The sequence below is a fragment of the Martes martes genome (genome assembly GCF_963455335.1).
Source record: "Martes martes genome assembly, chromosome: 6".
Taxonomy (NCBI): Eukaryota; Metazoa; Chordata; class Mammalia; order Carnivora; family Mustelidae; genus Martes; species Martes martes.
The window spans coordinates 42,956,527-42,973,084 of NC_137893.1; the positions used below are offsets into that span (position 1 = coordinate 42,956,527).

At 35.5% G+C, this 16,558-nt stretch overlaps 1 protein-coding gene across 1 annotated transcript in view; it reads right to left on the reverse strand.

Moving 5' to 3' along the window:
• ZNF292 (zinc finger protein 292) overlaps positions 1-16,558 on the reverse strand; it is a 91,578-nt gene that overhangs the window by 28,692 nt on the left and 46,328 nt on the right. The window contains exons 2-4 of the mRNA XM_080806085.1: positions 16,110-16,264; positions 15,467-15,545; positions 13,129-13,264 (exon numbers count right to left, since the gene is read on the reverse strand). Coding sequence (XP_080662211.1) covers positions 13,129-13,264; positions 15,467-15,545; positions 16,110-16,264 — 370 coding nt within the window. The remainder of the gene's footprint in view (positions 1-13,128; positions 13,265-15,466; positions 15,546-16,109; positions 16,265-16,558) is intronic.

Consider the following 16,558-nt stretch of genomic DNA (forward strand, 5'->3'; position numbering starts at 1 on the left):
ACAATATCTAAGTTCAATTTTTGTGACCGATCATTATACAAATATTCAATGAACATGTCCTATGCACCAAAGCTTAGACTAACTAGGTCCTGGATTTCCTTCAAAGTGGAGTCAACTTAGTTACTGGGCATGTATTTCCATGGCCAGATTTGCACACAATCTCCTCTGTACCATCTCTGAACTAGCTATTTAGCAAGCATCTCAAACTCTGCATACAGAAATCTCTATACCACAGTATCTATTATCTCAATTCACTTAGTCATGTTTAAGCCAAGAACCTAACAGTAGCCATAAAAATGCTCTCTTGTGCTTTCTTCTCACCCACACATCCAATCTACCACCTAACTCTGTCACTTCTAATTCCTAAATACTCCATCCCATTCACTTTTCTCCCTCTCTACTCCTGCCATTCATCCACTCCTCCCAGCCTGTCATTTATCCATCAGACCACTTTGTACCACTCTGCTAGTTTTCTGGATTCACTCTTACAACATCACATCTTCTCTGAGGTTAAAATACTCCAATGCTTTCCCTTTGACTTCAAAGAGTAGATTCTGAACTTTTCACTACGGCCTACCTGAATCTGCATCAACTACTCCTTTTTAAAAAATACAGTTTGTATTTTCTATTAAAAACAATTTAGCATTTGGGCAAGGAAAAAAAAAAAAGAAAAAGAAAAGGCATCCAAATTGGAAAGGAAGAAGTAAAATAATCTGACTACAGATGACATGATCTTTTACGTAGGAAACCCTAAGAATTCAACAAAACAAACAAACAAACAATTAGAATGACTTTAGCCAAGTTATAGGATTCAAAAATTAAAATACAAAAATAAGTAGCATTTTTACATACTAAAAATGAACAACCTGAAAAGGAAATTAAGAAAGCAATTCCATTTGTAGTATCAACAAAAAATAAAATACTCAGGAATAAACCTAAAGAAGAAGGTGAAAGACTTATACCCTGAAATCTACAAAACATGGCTGAAAAAAATTAAAGACACAAGTAGAAAGATCCCCATGTTTGTGGATTCAAAGATTTTTTTATTTATTTGACAGACAGAGATCACAAGTAGGCAGAGAGGCAGGCAGAGAGAGAGAGAGGGAAGCAGGCTCCCTGCTGAGCAGAGAGCCCGATGTGGGACTCGATCCCAGGACCCTGAGATCATGACCTGAGCAGAAGGCAGAGGCTTAACCCACTGAGCCACCCAGGTGCCCCCATGTTTGTGGATTCAAAGACTTAATACTGTTAAGATGTCCAGCTATCAAAACTTTCTAGATTTCAATACAATTCCTCTCAAATTGCAATAATTTTATGCAGAGAGAGAAAAATTCATCCTAAAATTCGTATGAAATCTCAAGGGACTCCCAAAAGCCAAAACAATTTTGAAAAAGAACAAAATTTCAAAATTTCAACAAAGTGTCACACTTCCTCACTTCAAAATAATTTATAAAGCTACAGTAATCTAAACAATATGGTACTACCATAACAACAGACATATAGGCATATAGGCAATGCAACTGAGCAAAAAGGCCAAAAACAAACCTTCACAGACATGGCCAAATGATCTTTAACCAGAGTGCCAATATCACTCAGTGAGAAATGGACAGTCTCTAACAAACAGTGCTGGGAAAACTCATGTCCACACACAAAAGAATGAAGCTGGACAATTACTATATAACTCAAAATGGATTAAAGATCTAAATATAATAAGACCCAAAACTATAAAACCCCTAGAAGAAAACAAAGGGGATAAGCTTGAAGACATTGGGCTTGGCAAGGATTTATTGGATATGACACCAAGGTATAGACAACAAAAACAGACAACTGCAACTACATCAAACCTAATTTTTTTTTATGCATCAAAAGAAAGAATCAACAGAGTGAAAAAGCAACCTACACAATGGAAGGAAATATTTGCAAATCGTGTATCTGATAAGGGGTTAATATCCAGAATTCTTGCAACTCAACAATAAAAAATCAAATAATCCTATTACAAAGCGGGTAAAGGAGTTAAACAGACATTTCTCCAAAGATGACATACAAAGCCCAACACACACATGAAAAGGCACCCAACTAATCATCAGAGACATGCAAATCAAAACTACAATGTGGTATCGCCTCATACCCATCAGAATAATTACTATTAAAAAAAAAATAAAACCAACAAACCCAGAAAATACTGGTGGTGAGGATATGGAGAGATTGGAATCTTTGTGCAGTACTGAAGGGACTTTAAAATGGTACAACTTCTATGGAAAACAATCTGGAAGCTTGTCAAAGTTAAAAACAGAACTACCTACCGTATGATCCAGCTATTCCACTTCTGGGTATGTACACAAAAGAACTGAAAGGAGGGTCTTCAAGTGATATGCATATGCACCCCCATGTTCATAGCAGTGCTACTCACAAGACCAAGAAGAGGAAGTAATCCCAATGTCCACCAACAGATGAATAAACAAAATGTGGTAAATCCATGCAATGGACTATTATTAAGATATTCACTCTTAAAAAGGAAGAAATCTTGGGACATGCTACAACATGGATGATCCTTGAGAACATCATGCTAAGTGAAATAAGCCAGTCACAAAAAGGTAAATATAATTCTACTTACAAAGGTAACTAAAGTAATCAAAGTCACAGACACCGAAAGTAAAATGGTGGTTAATCAGGGACTGGGAGAGGTGCGGTAGAGGGAGCTGATATTAAATTGTTACAGATTTTTAAATTATTGGGAAGTCTGGGTGGCTTAGTTAAGTGTCTGCCATCAGCTCAGGTCATTATATCAGGGTCCTGAGACTAAGCCCCAAGTCAGGCTCAATGCTCAGCAGGTCATCTACTGATCACCCCCTGCCCCTCCTACTACTTATGCGTAATCTCTCTTATTAAAAAAAAAAAAGTTAGAGTTTTAGTTTTGCAAGATGAAAAGTTCTGGAGATATGTTTTACAACTATATGAATATACTTAACAATACTGAACTACACAATTAAAAATGATGAAATAGTATTTTATTGTATTTTTTTTACCACAGTAAAAAATAAATGCAGCACTGTCACAAATTTCCAAATTTAGAAATATAATAAAAACACAACACTTCTGGGGCGCCTGGGTGGCTCAGTGGGTTAAAGCCTCTGCCTTCAGCTCAGGTCATGATCTCAGGGTCCCTGGATCGAGCCCCGCATCAGGCTCTCTGCTCCGCAGAGGGCCTGCTTCCTCCTCTCTCTCTGCCTAGTTGTGATTTCTCTCTGTCAAAAAAAAAAAAAAAAAAAAAAAAAACCACAACACTTCAAGATGTACTTAAGTGGTTCTTAACCATGGCTGCACAATTATGTTGATCTTCTAAAAAGCACTGATGCCTGGGGCTCAGACCCAGAGACTCTGGTCTGAGGCAGGCCTCCAGCACTGAAATGCCTAAAAACTCTCTAGGGAATTTAAGCACAGACAGGACTGAGAAGCACTCCTCTAGGTATCTGTATTTCAGAGTCCAAATTACTAATTAGGGATAGTCTTAATCTTTACCCTACCACTCACTCTTTCTTGAGGGAGTATATTTATAAGAAATAGAATTTTTTACTTAAAAGATTTCATTATTTCTTAAATCAAGTTGCTTGCTTTTTCATTAAATCTGAAACTTTATGGTCATTACTTGATTATGGTAAAACTTTATTGATTATAGCTGATTTTTTGACATGGTTGCTATAAAACAGAATTTTTATAGACCAGGGGTGCTTGGGTGGTTAAGTTGGTTAAGCAACTGTCTTCAGCTCAGGTCATGATTCTGGAGTCCCTGGATCCGCCTGCACTGGGCTCTCTGGTCAGTGGTGAGTCTGCTTCTGCCTCCCCTCCCAACCCCCAACTCCCGCTCTCTGTCTCTCAAAGAAATAAAATCTTTAAAAAAAAAAAAAAAGAATTTTTAAAGACTAAAAAAAATTCCATGCCACAGATGAACCCAGTTAGTATGCAACACTAAAATTTTCATGTGAAATAAGATTTCATTATGAGTTCTGAATTTAATTAAGTTGACATATTTATCCATTAACTTTATTATAAAATACACTCATTAAAACAGAATGCTTCAAGATGTTTCAAGAAACCAATGACTGTATTTTAAAAACATTTTTAGTAAAAATGAAAATTTGGGGGTCACTACATTTATATTTAATTTTATAAGAATATAATTAATATTAAATACAAGTATGTCATCAGCCTAAAATGGAAGTGAACACTTTTATAGGTTTTCTACAGTTAAATTCTATCAGCTTAATTCTATCCAGTCACTGATCCTCAAGGATCTAAGGGTCATACATAAGTAAAAGGCAGTCTAATTTAGAAGTGATTTTTAAAAATAAAATCTAGAATGTTCCATTCAATTACTTTTTTATACCAAGACAAGGTCAATTAAGGGCACAGAAGAAAGGAGGAGGTAAGGCAAAAAAAAGGGGGGGGGATCAAACAACAAGAAAGAAAGAAAGAGAGAGAGAAAGAGAAAAGAAAAAAAAAACTACACAAAATAGAGAGAAACAAGTCAGGCCAACTGTATTTCTAAAAGTACTTAATATAGTCTTTTCCGTAAGAAAGGTACTTAATATAGTCTTTTCTGTACTTCTAAAAGTACTTAATATAGTCCTTCTGTAAGAAATGTCCTAACACAAAAAAAATGTTAATAGATTTAAACCTAATTTTCAGAGTCACCTCTTCTGGCATTCGTGTGTGTATGTAAAGCTATACATACACACATGAAAAATATACCAGAAGTATCAGAGTGAATGCAGCTCCATGTAATCAGATCTGACCTCATCCCATTTACCTGGGAAGTATGAGTTATCACCTGCTCTCTCCTCCCATCTTCCCTCCCTTCAAAATATTACATCTTACGAATGCTAACATCTCATAAACCAGGGAACAATTTTCCACCTTCACTTTTAAATGTAAAGTTTGTTACTGAACAAACTTTTTTTCTCACAAACTTATTTTCTCACAAAATTCTTAAGGATTTTTAAGTCCTGTAGTAAAGCTTAAGCTTTAGAAATTTCCTTTGAAAAAGAAGGGGTTGGGGGGGGACTGCAGCTTAAGATTAAGAAAGGACTGGCAAGCTAACAAAAATGTGATTTGTGCAACTGCAAAATATCCCAATATAGAAGCATAAGGGACAGGTTTGAAGGAATTCAGTGTGACTGTAATTGGGCACTCTCAGAGTTTAGATTATAAAATGATGACATGTACAAAATGGAAAGTAGGCTTAGGACTAATGATGCACACACTGTGTTACAGACCCGGTACTAGCCTATGCTGGTACTAACCTATGCAAAATGTTATTAAGGCTAGAATCCAAAATGATCCCTAGCTTACAAAAAATGTTGAGAACAATCAAATTGGCAGAGGTGGGTGACTTCTGGAGAAAGACTATTTGGGTTTGACTAGTATTACTTATGATGACAGAGAAAAAGGAGAATTCCTCTAATGGTGGTTCTGTTAATAAGCTTTGGATTTAAAAGGGCGGAACAATGGAACAAAGGAAAATAGATGGGAAAAAGTAATTTTCAAAATGGGGCTGAGCAATACATATAATCCTGAATAAATTTCATAATTAATCATATTAAAAACATGGCCTGCGACTGTTCAGAAGATATGTGAGTGTTAAGAGCCAAGACAGATTCACTAAACATAAACTAGGTTACACTTATCATAAAAATTATCTCAATATGTATTGGAGACCCAAATATTAAATGTGAAATTATAAAACTTCTTTGAGAGAAATCTACAGAACTCTAGATTTGGTAATACCAAATACCAGTCATTTTACTTTTTTTTGTATGGATTTTTTTTTAGATTTTATTTATTTATTTGACAGAGAGAGAGAGCACAAGTAGGCAGAGTAGCAGGAAGAAGGAGAGGGAGAAGCTGGCTCTCCACTGAGCAAGGAGCCTGATGCGGGACTTGATCCCAGAACCCTGGGATCATGACCTGAGCTGAAGGCAGCCACTTAACCTACTGAGCCACCCAGGTGCCCTGTATTAATTCATTTTAATTCCAGTATAGTTAACATAGTGGTAATGACGTGTTTTTTTTTTTTAATTTTATTTATTCATTTATTTGTCAGAGAGGAGAGAGAGAGAGAGGGAGGGAGGGAGTGTGCGCACACATAAGCAGGCAGAGCAGCAGGCAGAGGCAGAGAGAGAATCAGGCTCCCCGCTGAGCAAGGAGCCTGATGTGGGACTCAATCCCAGGACCCTGGGATCATGACCTCAGCCAAAGGCAGCGGCTTAACCAACTAAGCCACCCAGGCGACCCGTGGTAATGAGTTTTTGGGTAAAACAACAAAAGCATGATCAATCCACAAATGGAAAAATTCGTGTAAGTTGAACTTCATTAGAATTTTAAAATTTCTGCTCTGTGAAAGACACTTAAGAAAAAGCATCAGCCACAGACTGAAAGAACATATTTGCAAAACTCGTATCTGATAAAGAACTCATATCCAAAATATGCTAAGAATTGTTATAACAATAGGAAAACAAACAAACTGATTAAAAATAAGGAAAAAAAGCTAAAGGGATGCTCATCAAAGATACACAGATGGCAAATATGCATATGAAAACATGTTCAGTATCTGCTGTCATTACAGAAATGCTAATTAAAACAAAAATGTGGTATTACTACAGACCTATTAGAATGGGTACAATTCCCAAAATAGGTAATCCCAATTACAAATGAGGGTCTAGAGCAACAGGAATTCTCATTCACTGCTGGTGAGAATACAGAATGGTATAGCCACTTTAGAAAACTGTTCGGCAGTTTTTTACAAAGCAAGACATAGTCTTACCAAGCAGGACATAGTCTTACCATATGATCTAGCAATCTTTTTTTTTTTTTAAAGAACAGAATCTTTTTTTTTTTTTTTTAAGATTTTCTTTACTTATTTATTTGAAGGAGAGAGAGACAACAAGAGAGGAAACACAAGCAGGGGGAGTGGGAGAGGGAGAAGCAGGCTCCTGCTGAGCAGGGAGCCTAATGTGGGGCTCGATCTCAGAACCCTGGGATCACGACCTGAGCCAAAGGCAGACGCTTAACAGCTGAGCCATTCAGGTGCCCCATGATCTAACAATCTTACCCCTAGTATCTACCCAATTCATGTGAAGCTTATGTCTGCCCAAAAACTTGCATGCAAATGTTTACAGTAGCTTTATTCATAAACAGCAATGGTAGTAAATAAGATGTCTTTTAATAGGTGAACGAAGAAACTGGTACAGTCATACCACACATAATACGGTATACAATTCAGCAATAAAAAGGAATGAGCCATTAAGGTATTCAAGACATAGATGAATGTTAAATGCATATGCCAAATAAAAGAAGCTAGACCACAGGCTATAATTATATGACATTCTCAAAAAGGCAAAACTACAGAGATGGTAAACAAATCAGTAGTTATCAGGTGTTTAGGTGAGCATTCAGTGGGTGAAGATAGTTGATTTTTTTTATGTATGGTAGTGAAACAATTCTGTATGATACTGTAATGGTGGATACATGTATATACTATGCATTTGTCAAAGCCTATAGAACTTTACAGCACAAACAAGAAATCGTAAGGTATGCAAATTTTAAAAAAAAATTTTAGGAGGTTGGGGAAGCCCAGGATGAAATGAATACAGGGGATAAAAAACCTAAGTGTATTACAAATGTTATGAAAGAACTTCACTGAAAGAGGTAGGGAACTAAAGTGCTTGCCTAACTATCTTTGAATGAGTGGAGTCTATAAGAAAAATGGCAAGAGAAATTGTACATAAGCATTGTATTCTAATCAGTAAAGTTGTTTTCCACAAAGGTATGTGTTACCAATTTTGAAATCACTATACATGTACACTAATACTGATTAACCAAGTATATAGATAGCCAATGGTAAAAGGACAGTCTGAAAAGACTATATTAGTGCATGATTCCAATTATAGGACAGTCTGTTGAAGTGAGAGGATACAGATAAGCAAAAAGAAAAGACTAGAGTGATCCTTTTGGTATGGATTAGTGGAAGAAAGATATCAGTATGGACCCTCCTATTTAGTCTGATGTAAATACAGCTGGTTACATGTGGAAATAGTTACAGATGTGTCTACACACAGATTAGTATACCTACATATAATTTGCTTTGTCTGTTGAGAGGACCTAGAAGCAATGACACCCTAGAAGCAACGTCACTTCAGTAGCAATAAACACACCCAGTTATCAGGTCTTGGTTTCTATTACTGTTCTCCAAGAAAAAAGAATAAGGGCTCCTTGGAAAAACAGCTGATTCTAGGACTGGGACAGGAAATATGTAAAATAAGCTGGAGCACCTTACAGTGCCAGAAAGCAAGAGAGTACTCAAATAAAAAACAACCCGTAATGACAGGGTATATCAAAGGGAAACAGAAATTAATAAATAAGAGGATTCCTAATGGCCAAAGCTGGGACAATTTGAGTAACAAAATAAAGTAATATTGGATTATGACCGAAGTATAAAATGAATATTCATTAGTCCATATTGATATAAACAAATGAATGGGGGAAAGATAAAGCTGTGTAAATTCCAATAATCTGTGTAGATACTGCCCCCCTCCAGGATGTGGAGCTTAAATTTCACCACTTAAGTGTGGGCTGCATGTAGTAACTTCCCTCCAAAGAGTATGGTATAAAAAGGGAGAAAAGAGTAACTTTAAAGTGGAGAAACCTGACAAACACACTACCTCAGGCAGGTGATCAAGGTTAATATCAACAACGAGAAGTCATGTGGACAGTATGTACCCTTGATATGATGTGATAACAATGGCATTTTACCTCTGTGATCTTCCTCCCCAAATCCATAAGCCCAGTTCTAATCATGAGAGCAACATCAGACAACTCCCAGTTAAGGGACATTCTACAAAATACCTGACCAGTATTCCTCAAAACTGTCAAGGTCATCAAAAACAAGGAAAGTCTGAAAAATTGTCACAGCCAAGAGGAGCCTAAGAAGACATGACGACTAAATGTAATGTGGTATCCTGGATGGGATCCTGGAACAGAAAAAGGACATTAGGTAAAAACTAAGGAACTCTGAATAAAGAATGGAAGTTAGTTAATAACAAAGTATAAATACTGGTCTATTAACCGTGACAAATGTATCATACTAACACAAGATATGAAGAGTAAAGAAAATTGGTAGTGAGGTATAAGCGAACTCCTCACAATTTTTCTGTAATTCTAGAACTATTCTAAAATAAAAAGTTTAAAAAATTATAAATTAGGTCATACTAACCTCAGTATTAAACATTATTGCTCAAAAGAACCCTAGCAAGAAAAAAAAAAAAAAGAACTCTAGCCAAATACTTGTTATGGTGTTAGGGTCTTTCATCAAATCCTTATATACAAAAAAGGAAAATCATGGAGCAGACATAAGGAAAAACAGGCGTATTTTATCAAACAACCATAATCAGAGTATTGATTAAGGACTGAAGGCAAGAAGGAAGATTTCTGTTAAGTATCTGTCTAGGTTTCTGGACGTGACCATTTTATGGTTATTTTCAAGGACCTGGGGGCCAAAAGAATATATGTTAATAAGAGGCAACTGGTAAGGGCAAACACCTTGAATAGCAAAATCAAGACTGAAAAGAATACTGAAAAGTTGCAAACACAGAATGAATTTAACACTGAAATTAAGCAGGGGGGAAAAAGCAATGCTGTGTGTGCCAAAGGAAAAGTATAAAAATGTAGTTGGTAATTTAAGGGTACTGTTTATTTTTAAAAATTTTTGTGTGATTAGTAATCTCACGGAGTTGTGAGAATGATATGGCTACCCAAAAAATTTAATGTCATCTTAAGTCACACTAGAAGTATAAATTGTCAGAATGAAAAATCAGAGAACCAATGACCTCAAAGTCAGCCAGATCATATTCAGGGTACACATTAAGTTCTGAGAATTACATATTAAAGAGATCCAAAAAATGCATTAAAAAAACCTTGCTATGGCATGAAAGAGGGACTTATACTTTGTTTGGCATGGCTCTAGGGGCAGTACTAGATCCAAAAGATGGAATTCTAAGAATGTAGTTTTCACAATTTTTATAGTGAAGAATCACAGGTTAAGAATAGACTGAACTACACAGCAAACCATCTCTCTAGCAAATAAACTGGTGTTTAAGAGAAGGCCAATTGGGGTGCCTGGGTGGCTCAGTCGTTAGGCATCTGCCTTCAGCTCAGGTCATGATCCCAGGGTCCTGAAACTGAGCCCCACATCGGGCTCCCCACTCAGAAGGAGCCTGCTTCTCCCTCTCCCACTCCCCCTGCTTTGTGTTTCCTTTTTGTCTGTCAAATAAATAAATAAAATCTTAAAAAAAAAAATAAAGAGAGAAGGCCAATTTATTTGTCAGTGATATTTAGAAGGCAGTTAAAATTGGGTTTAAAAAAAAAAAAAAAGTATTGTCTTTCCAATCCTGAGATTATGACCGAAGAAAGATATAAGTAATAAGTAAGCTTAAAGTTCCTGTGAAATTCAAAGGGCACCTACTTGAATTGTGTAAATTTAATTAGAGTTACTTTATTCTAGGATTCTAAAACCTTAATAGTGAAATCAGCATTTCCACCCACCCTCAATCCCCCAAATCAAAGAGCATTTCTTGGATTAGCTGGGTTTTAGTGAGTCCAAATTAAGTCAATTAAAAAAAAAAAAAATTCTGGGACGCCTGGGTGGCTCAGTCGGTTAAGCCGCTGCCTTCGGCCCAGGTCATGATCCCAGAGCCCTGGAATCAAGTCCCACATCGGGCTCCTTGCTCAGCAGGGAGCCTGCTGTCTCTCTCTGTCTCTGGATGCCACTCTGCCTGCTTGTGCGCTCGCTCGCTCCCCCCCCCCTCTCTGAGAAATAAATAAATAAAATATTTTAAAAGAAATCACAATTTGGTAGATTACTGTTCAAATAATACATCAAACCTCCAAAGGGTTCACTATAAACAAACTAATGAGCATAGCCTCCTGAGATGTATTATTCTCTAAGTTCTAGTTCTCTTCAAACTTGCTGTAGTTCAGTTAAACTAAGAGACTGGGTATTTAAAGCTAAAAGTTCCCCATCCTTCTGAATCATCAAGTTTGATAATGTAAATAAATTAATATTTTGTGTAAAATGTTAATTCCTTCAACTTTTTCAACATACACTTCTAGCTTCTGTGATTATCCATAAAATGACTCCCATCAAAGAGACATTCTAAATAACAGAGAACCAAGTAAAGATTATGGCTGCAAAATCTCTGTCATTTAACATCTGACTGCTTCACTTAGTTGTATTAAAGTCTGGCTACCTACAATCCACTGCTATTTTTAAAAAACGCCTATTGCTTGAATAATCCAAATTACTCCAGTAGCTATGTCAGGCAAAGAACTAGAATTAAAGCAGCAAAGAGATGGGCAGAGACTTTGCTAACAGAAATGATGTTAGGCACATTTAAGCAAGTAAGGAAATGGAGCACATACTCTTTTAAAATAAATTTTAAATCTCTGCTAAGGTAAAGGTTCCATTTTCCTGTTTTAGTGTAATGTCTCAGTGAGCTCAGCAAAAATGCTCTTCAGAAATTGACAACAGAAAAAAGGAGTTAATTATTTAAGCTAGGTGCAATTTTATTAGGCTAGGTGCAACAGGGCATGATTTAAAAGAAGAGAGGTCCTGACTTCAATTCCTGGCTCTGCCTCACAACACTGGCAATGTAATACTGAAAAGACAACCAATCTTTCTGAGCCTCCATTTTCTCATCTGTAAAATAGGGATAATAAAGATCCTACCTTTTTCACAGGATCATCAAGGTTAAATGAAACCATGAATATAAAAGCATATTTCAAACTGTTAGGAACTATACAATGTAATCTAGTATTAGTAGTAATATATTATATCCAGTACATCCAAAAGCTGAATAGATTAGAAAGTATAATTTGATTATAAGAAGAAAATCTTAGTGGTATTAGTATACTGGGAATGTAACTAATATGCCAAATGCAAAAAAAAAAAAAAAATCTAAGATTCTCAATTTTAAGTGTTGTTCTTATTATTAATTTAAATAATGAGAGTCCAGTCCCCATTTCTCCAAAGTCTTGAGAATATTGTAATACTGTGAGAATACTGTGGATATCTACCATGGAAGGGGGTACTAAAAAATAATTTGCTTGTGAAAATTAAGAAACAGATAACATTGCTAGAACTATCAGGAAAGCACAGAGAAATTTTAAGAGGGGAGCCAGGTAGGAAAAATCAGCTTGAGGAGAAGTTTGGCGATTGGCTGGAAGGTATCAATGTACCAGAAGAGTTCACAAGCAACAGACCTAACTTCTTTCTCAGAGCCTTCACAATTTGCTACCACACAGCAAAATACCTAAAGTTTGCCATCCATCAACAAGCAAAGCAGCAATAAACAAGAGAAGAAGTTTATTTACTTCTTCAGTTAAATACCTTGGGAAAAGTTTGGGTGAAATCTGGGCACTTTCCTAAGTAATTTCAAGAAAAGTACCAAAGACAGTAACTATGCTCTTCTTCATGGTATATAAAATTTTTGAGCTCTGAACATTAAGCGTTTACACATATTACTCATGATTGAACCATCTACTTCCAACAGGGTATCTGCCAGTTGAGTTTAACTGGGATCTTTATTGCCCAAGCTCATAAAATAACAACAAAACAGAATAAAATAAAATGGAGTGATAAGCTGTTGAGAAAGAGTACTAATCTTAGAAGCAGAAGACTTGAGAGTTCTAGGTTTAATTTCTTTCTCTATTTTGAGGAAAATCATTTAACTACCTACTTCTGCTTCCCCATCTGTCAAGGAAGTTATCAAATATAAGCTAGATTGCCACCTGTCAGGATATTGCAGAGGGAATTCCTCTCCGTGAAAACATGTTGGGGAAAAATTTTAGTTTTTCTGTTACTGTAAGACTGTGTAATAGCCTATAAATACATCTTCCCCCGAATAAAATTAAGGTGAAGGGCCTCAAGTACCTCAGCTAAAATTTAATTAAATGGTCCTTCTTTGGGAAATCTTGAAATGAATTATATTTATCAAAACAATTTTAAGTACTTATTTTTTTCTAGTCTAATGGTTTTTTTTTTTTTTTTTTTTTTCTCTCTCTCTCTAGAAAATTTACCTTTATCCTTATCCAATGGTTCCTGGGAAAGTATAGTGCACAGTACCGGGTTTTTCCACACCCCAGTCTCTTGAGCTAGAGTAGCTAAAAAATGCAATTCACAGCTGCCATTCTCCATCAGCTTTTCATGAGCTACCTATAAATATTAAATAAACATCCAAAGAATTACAACAGATTTTTAAAAGCAAGCTTATCAGGCTCTAAATATAATACTGAACTTTTGAAAAATCAGACTTTTATCTTAAAAATTTCACATCACATTACAAAGTGCTGAATTCCTTTATTTCTGATTCTTAAAGATGAATCTCAAGAATTGTATCAATTGTAACTTTTAAATAAATACAATGTATTTCTAGAAATAAGTCAAAATTATTTTTCCCCCAAAATCTAAACCAAGAACAAAGTTACTTCTGAAGGAAGCTATCAGAATATCCATAGTATAAAAGACCTTACACATTTTATATCCTGTGTTAGTAAAAAAAACTTTTTCCAAAAAAACTACCATTAATAAAGGACAGATTTGCCTCAAGGCCTAAATGACAATGTACACATATTCCAATAAAAGGGACTTATGAAAACAACTAAATGCATGATTTTTCATTTATTCATTATATAGATTTGGCAATATCCTATTTAAAACTGACACTAAAACTTGATTACTAGTTGTTTCCAAGTGTTCATGCAATTAGCATATTCAAGACACGAAAGACCAATGGTTTTTATTCAATTCAGAAAATGTTTACTGGGAATTTCTATGGGCAAAGGACTAGGGAAAAGAGCAACTGGTCCCTGCATTTATGGGGCTTATCCTCTAGTGGGGTAAAGAGTTAAAACAGTAAAACACAGGTAAAATGAAACAAATGCTGTTAAGCAGGTACAAAATAACCCCAAGGGAGCTCTGAAATGAGAGCAAAGTGTCATGGAAACTCGTAAAGCTATATGCTATGTTTATACAAAAAGTTTATTCCTCAAAACCATAAACTCTCCCCACTGCAACAAGTTCCAGTGCTTTAAGAAAGTTTCTTCAAACAACTGCTGAAATCTACCATATCAGGATTTAAAGAGTTATTTCCTTCTCATTAACCCGTATGAAAAAGTATCAACCAGTGCTACTGTTTCAAAAAGGAAAGTTTAAAAGTTATCATATGCTGACAAAATAGCGTAAGGAATTCAGTATTGTATTTGTATATAAACAACTTAATTAATTCTGATGTAGAATGCCAAACAATGAAAAATTCTAAAATAATTACTTGCCTAAAAATAAATACTTGCTGGAAAAACCACCTAAGACATGAGTTACTGATACACTGAAGTAGAAATTGCGTGATCAAAAAGTTAGTTGCAATGTAACCAACACAAGACACCTTCATTTCAACAATTAATTATGTGTAAGACACTATGTGGAATCCTATGATATTAAGATATAAATCCTTCCCAGAATTTTGATTTTAATGGTTAATATTAAAACAGGAAAGCTGACTTCTCTACCTAACTACAGTTTATTTCGCATGCTTCTGAAATCTGCAACTAATTCTCTTTAATCGCTACAGAAAAAAAACATCAAGCCAAAACATATTTTATGAACTCTGGCTAGAGAAAGAGAAATACTTTCTGAAACTAACTAGCAAAACCATTCTTTTTAGTTAATCAATTAATCAAAACTTACTTGAAGCTATAGTATATCCAGCACTATCTAGTGCTTGAAACAAAATTTAACATTCTTGAAAATACTCCAACACAACTAAGTACTAAATTGTGTAGTACTTCTGTAAGGTAGAGTAACAGCACTAAACAAGAGAGACAAAGCATGTGTTTTCAGTTATAGGAGAAAAGCATGGACTTTGAAAAAAAGAACCTTGATTCCAGTAACTACTCTGTAGTATTAGCTGTATAAATTTGGGTAGATAAATATTTTAAAGTATGAGCCTCAGTTTCCTCACCTTTAAAATGGGAAAAATACACCTTCCCCCACAAAGTTTTCATAAGGATTAAATGATATGTTAAATTCATTTAAGGCACATTGCAGATGTTCAGCAAGTAAACTGTTTCTAAATACAAATTAGGGCATTTTCTTTTGTTTTCCCTTACTGGTCTGACAAAGTGCTAATTAACTGATCTTAAAGAACAGTGCAACAATATTCAATCAATCTATTTAAATGTATATCATCATTTAACACACATTGAACATCTAGCATATGAATGACACTAGTGTTAATAAGAGCTGCAAATAATGCATGTTATTACTTAGATGGTGTGAAGTGTAACCAAATAATTTACTAAGAATAAAGAAAAAGGATATGATATACCTATATGAAATCTAATAGGTAAATATTCTCACCTGCACCAGTGTCTGAAACTGTTCCCACTGTTTATCTGATAACTCAACAGGCAGACACAGTAAAAGTTCAACACAGCTTCTAAAAAACAAAAAATTGGTAAGGATACAAACATTTATTAAAATTCAAAGTAAAATAAAACAAATAATCCTAGTATCAGCAGATACCCCATAACTATTCTATTTAAAATTAAACTATCCCGGGGCGCCTGGGTGGCTCAGCGGGTTAAAGCCTCTGCCTTCGGCTCAGGTCATGATCCCAGGATCCTGGGTTCGAGCCCCACATCGGGCTCTCTGCTCAGCGGGGAGCCTGCTTCCTCCTCTCTCTCTCTGCCTGCCTCTCTGCCTACTTGTGATCTCTGTCAAATAAATAAATAAAATCTTAAAAAAAAAATTAAACTATCCTGAGATACAGAATTAAAACAAAAAAGCTTAATCTAGGGGCGCCTGGGTGGCTCAATCATTAAGCATCTGCCTTTGGCACAGGTCCTAATCCCAGGGTCCTGAGATGGAGCTCCGCATCGGGCTCCTTGCTCCTCCCTCTCCCACTGCCTCTGCTTGCCCAATAAATAAGTAAATTCTTAAAAAAACAAAACAAAACAAAACACCTAAATCTAATTTTTTATTTACTCAAAGGTCTACTCACAATGCCAAGCGTTCCAGAACCAATGCTACATTTTCACATTCAGAGGTAAGATAAGGTCGGGCTTTAACATAACTTTGGATAGCCACTGTGTATACCTCCAATAAAGGTAAAGGATCTTCTGAAGTTTTCCATTTCTCTGCATATTCAAGGAGTGTCTGTTTTGGAAAGAATAATAAAAAGTATTCAATGTAAATCAAAATACACATTGGCTCATCAACTGTTTCTCTTTCCTCCCTGAGAAATCCTGAAAAATAACATATTTATAAAAACGAGAAGTAGCTTACACTGATTAAAATATTTAAAGTAATAAAGCCATAGTCTTATTCCCAACAGCTCTCTGTAGGAGAAAAGATTAGTGTTAATTATCCAACAACAGCATCATTTCATGAAGGATGTTAAGTACTGCAAGCATTATCTTCTTTCTTCTCTAGTCAAAATGCCACCTTTCA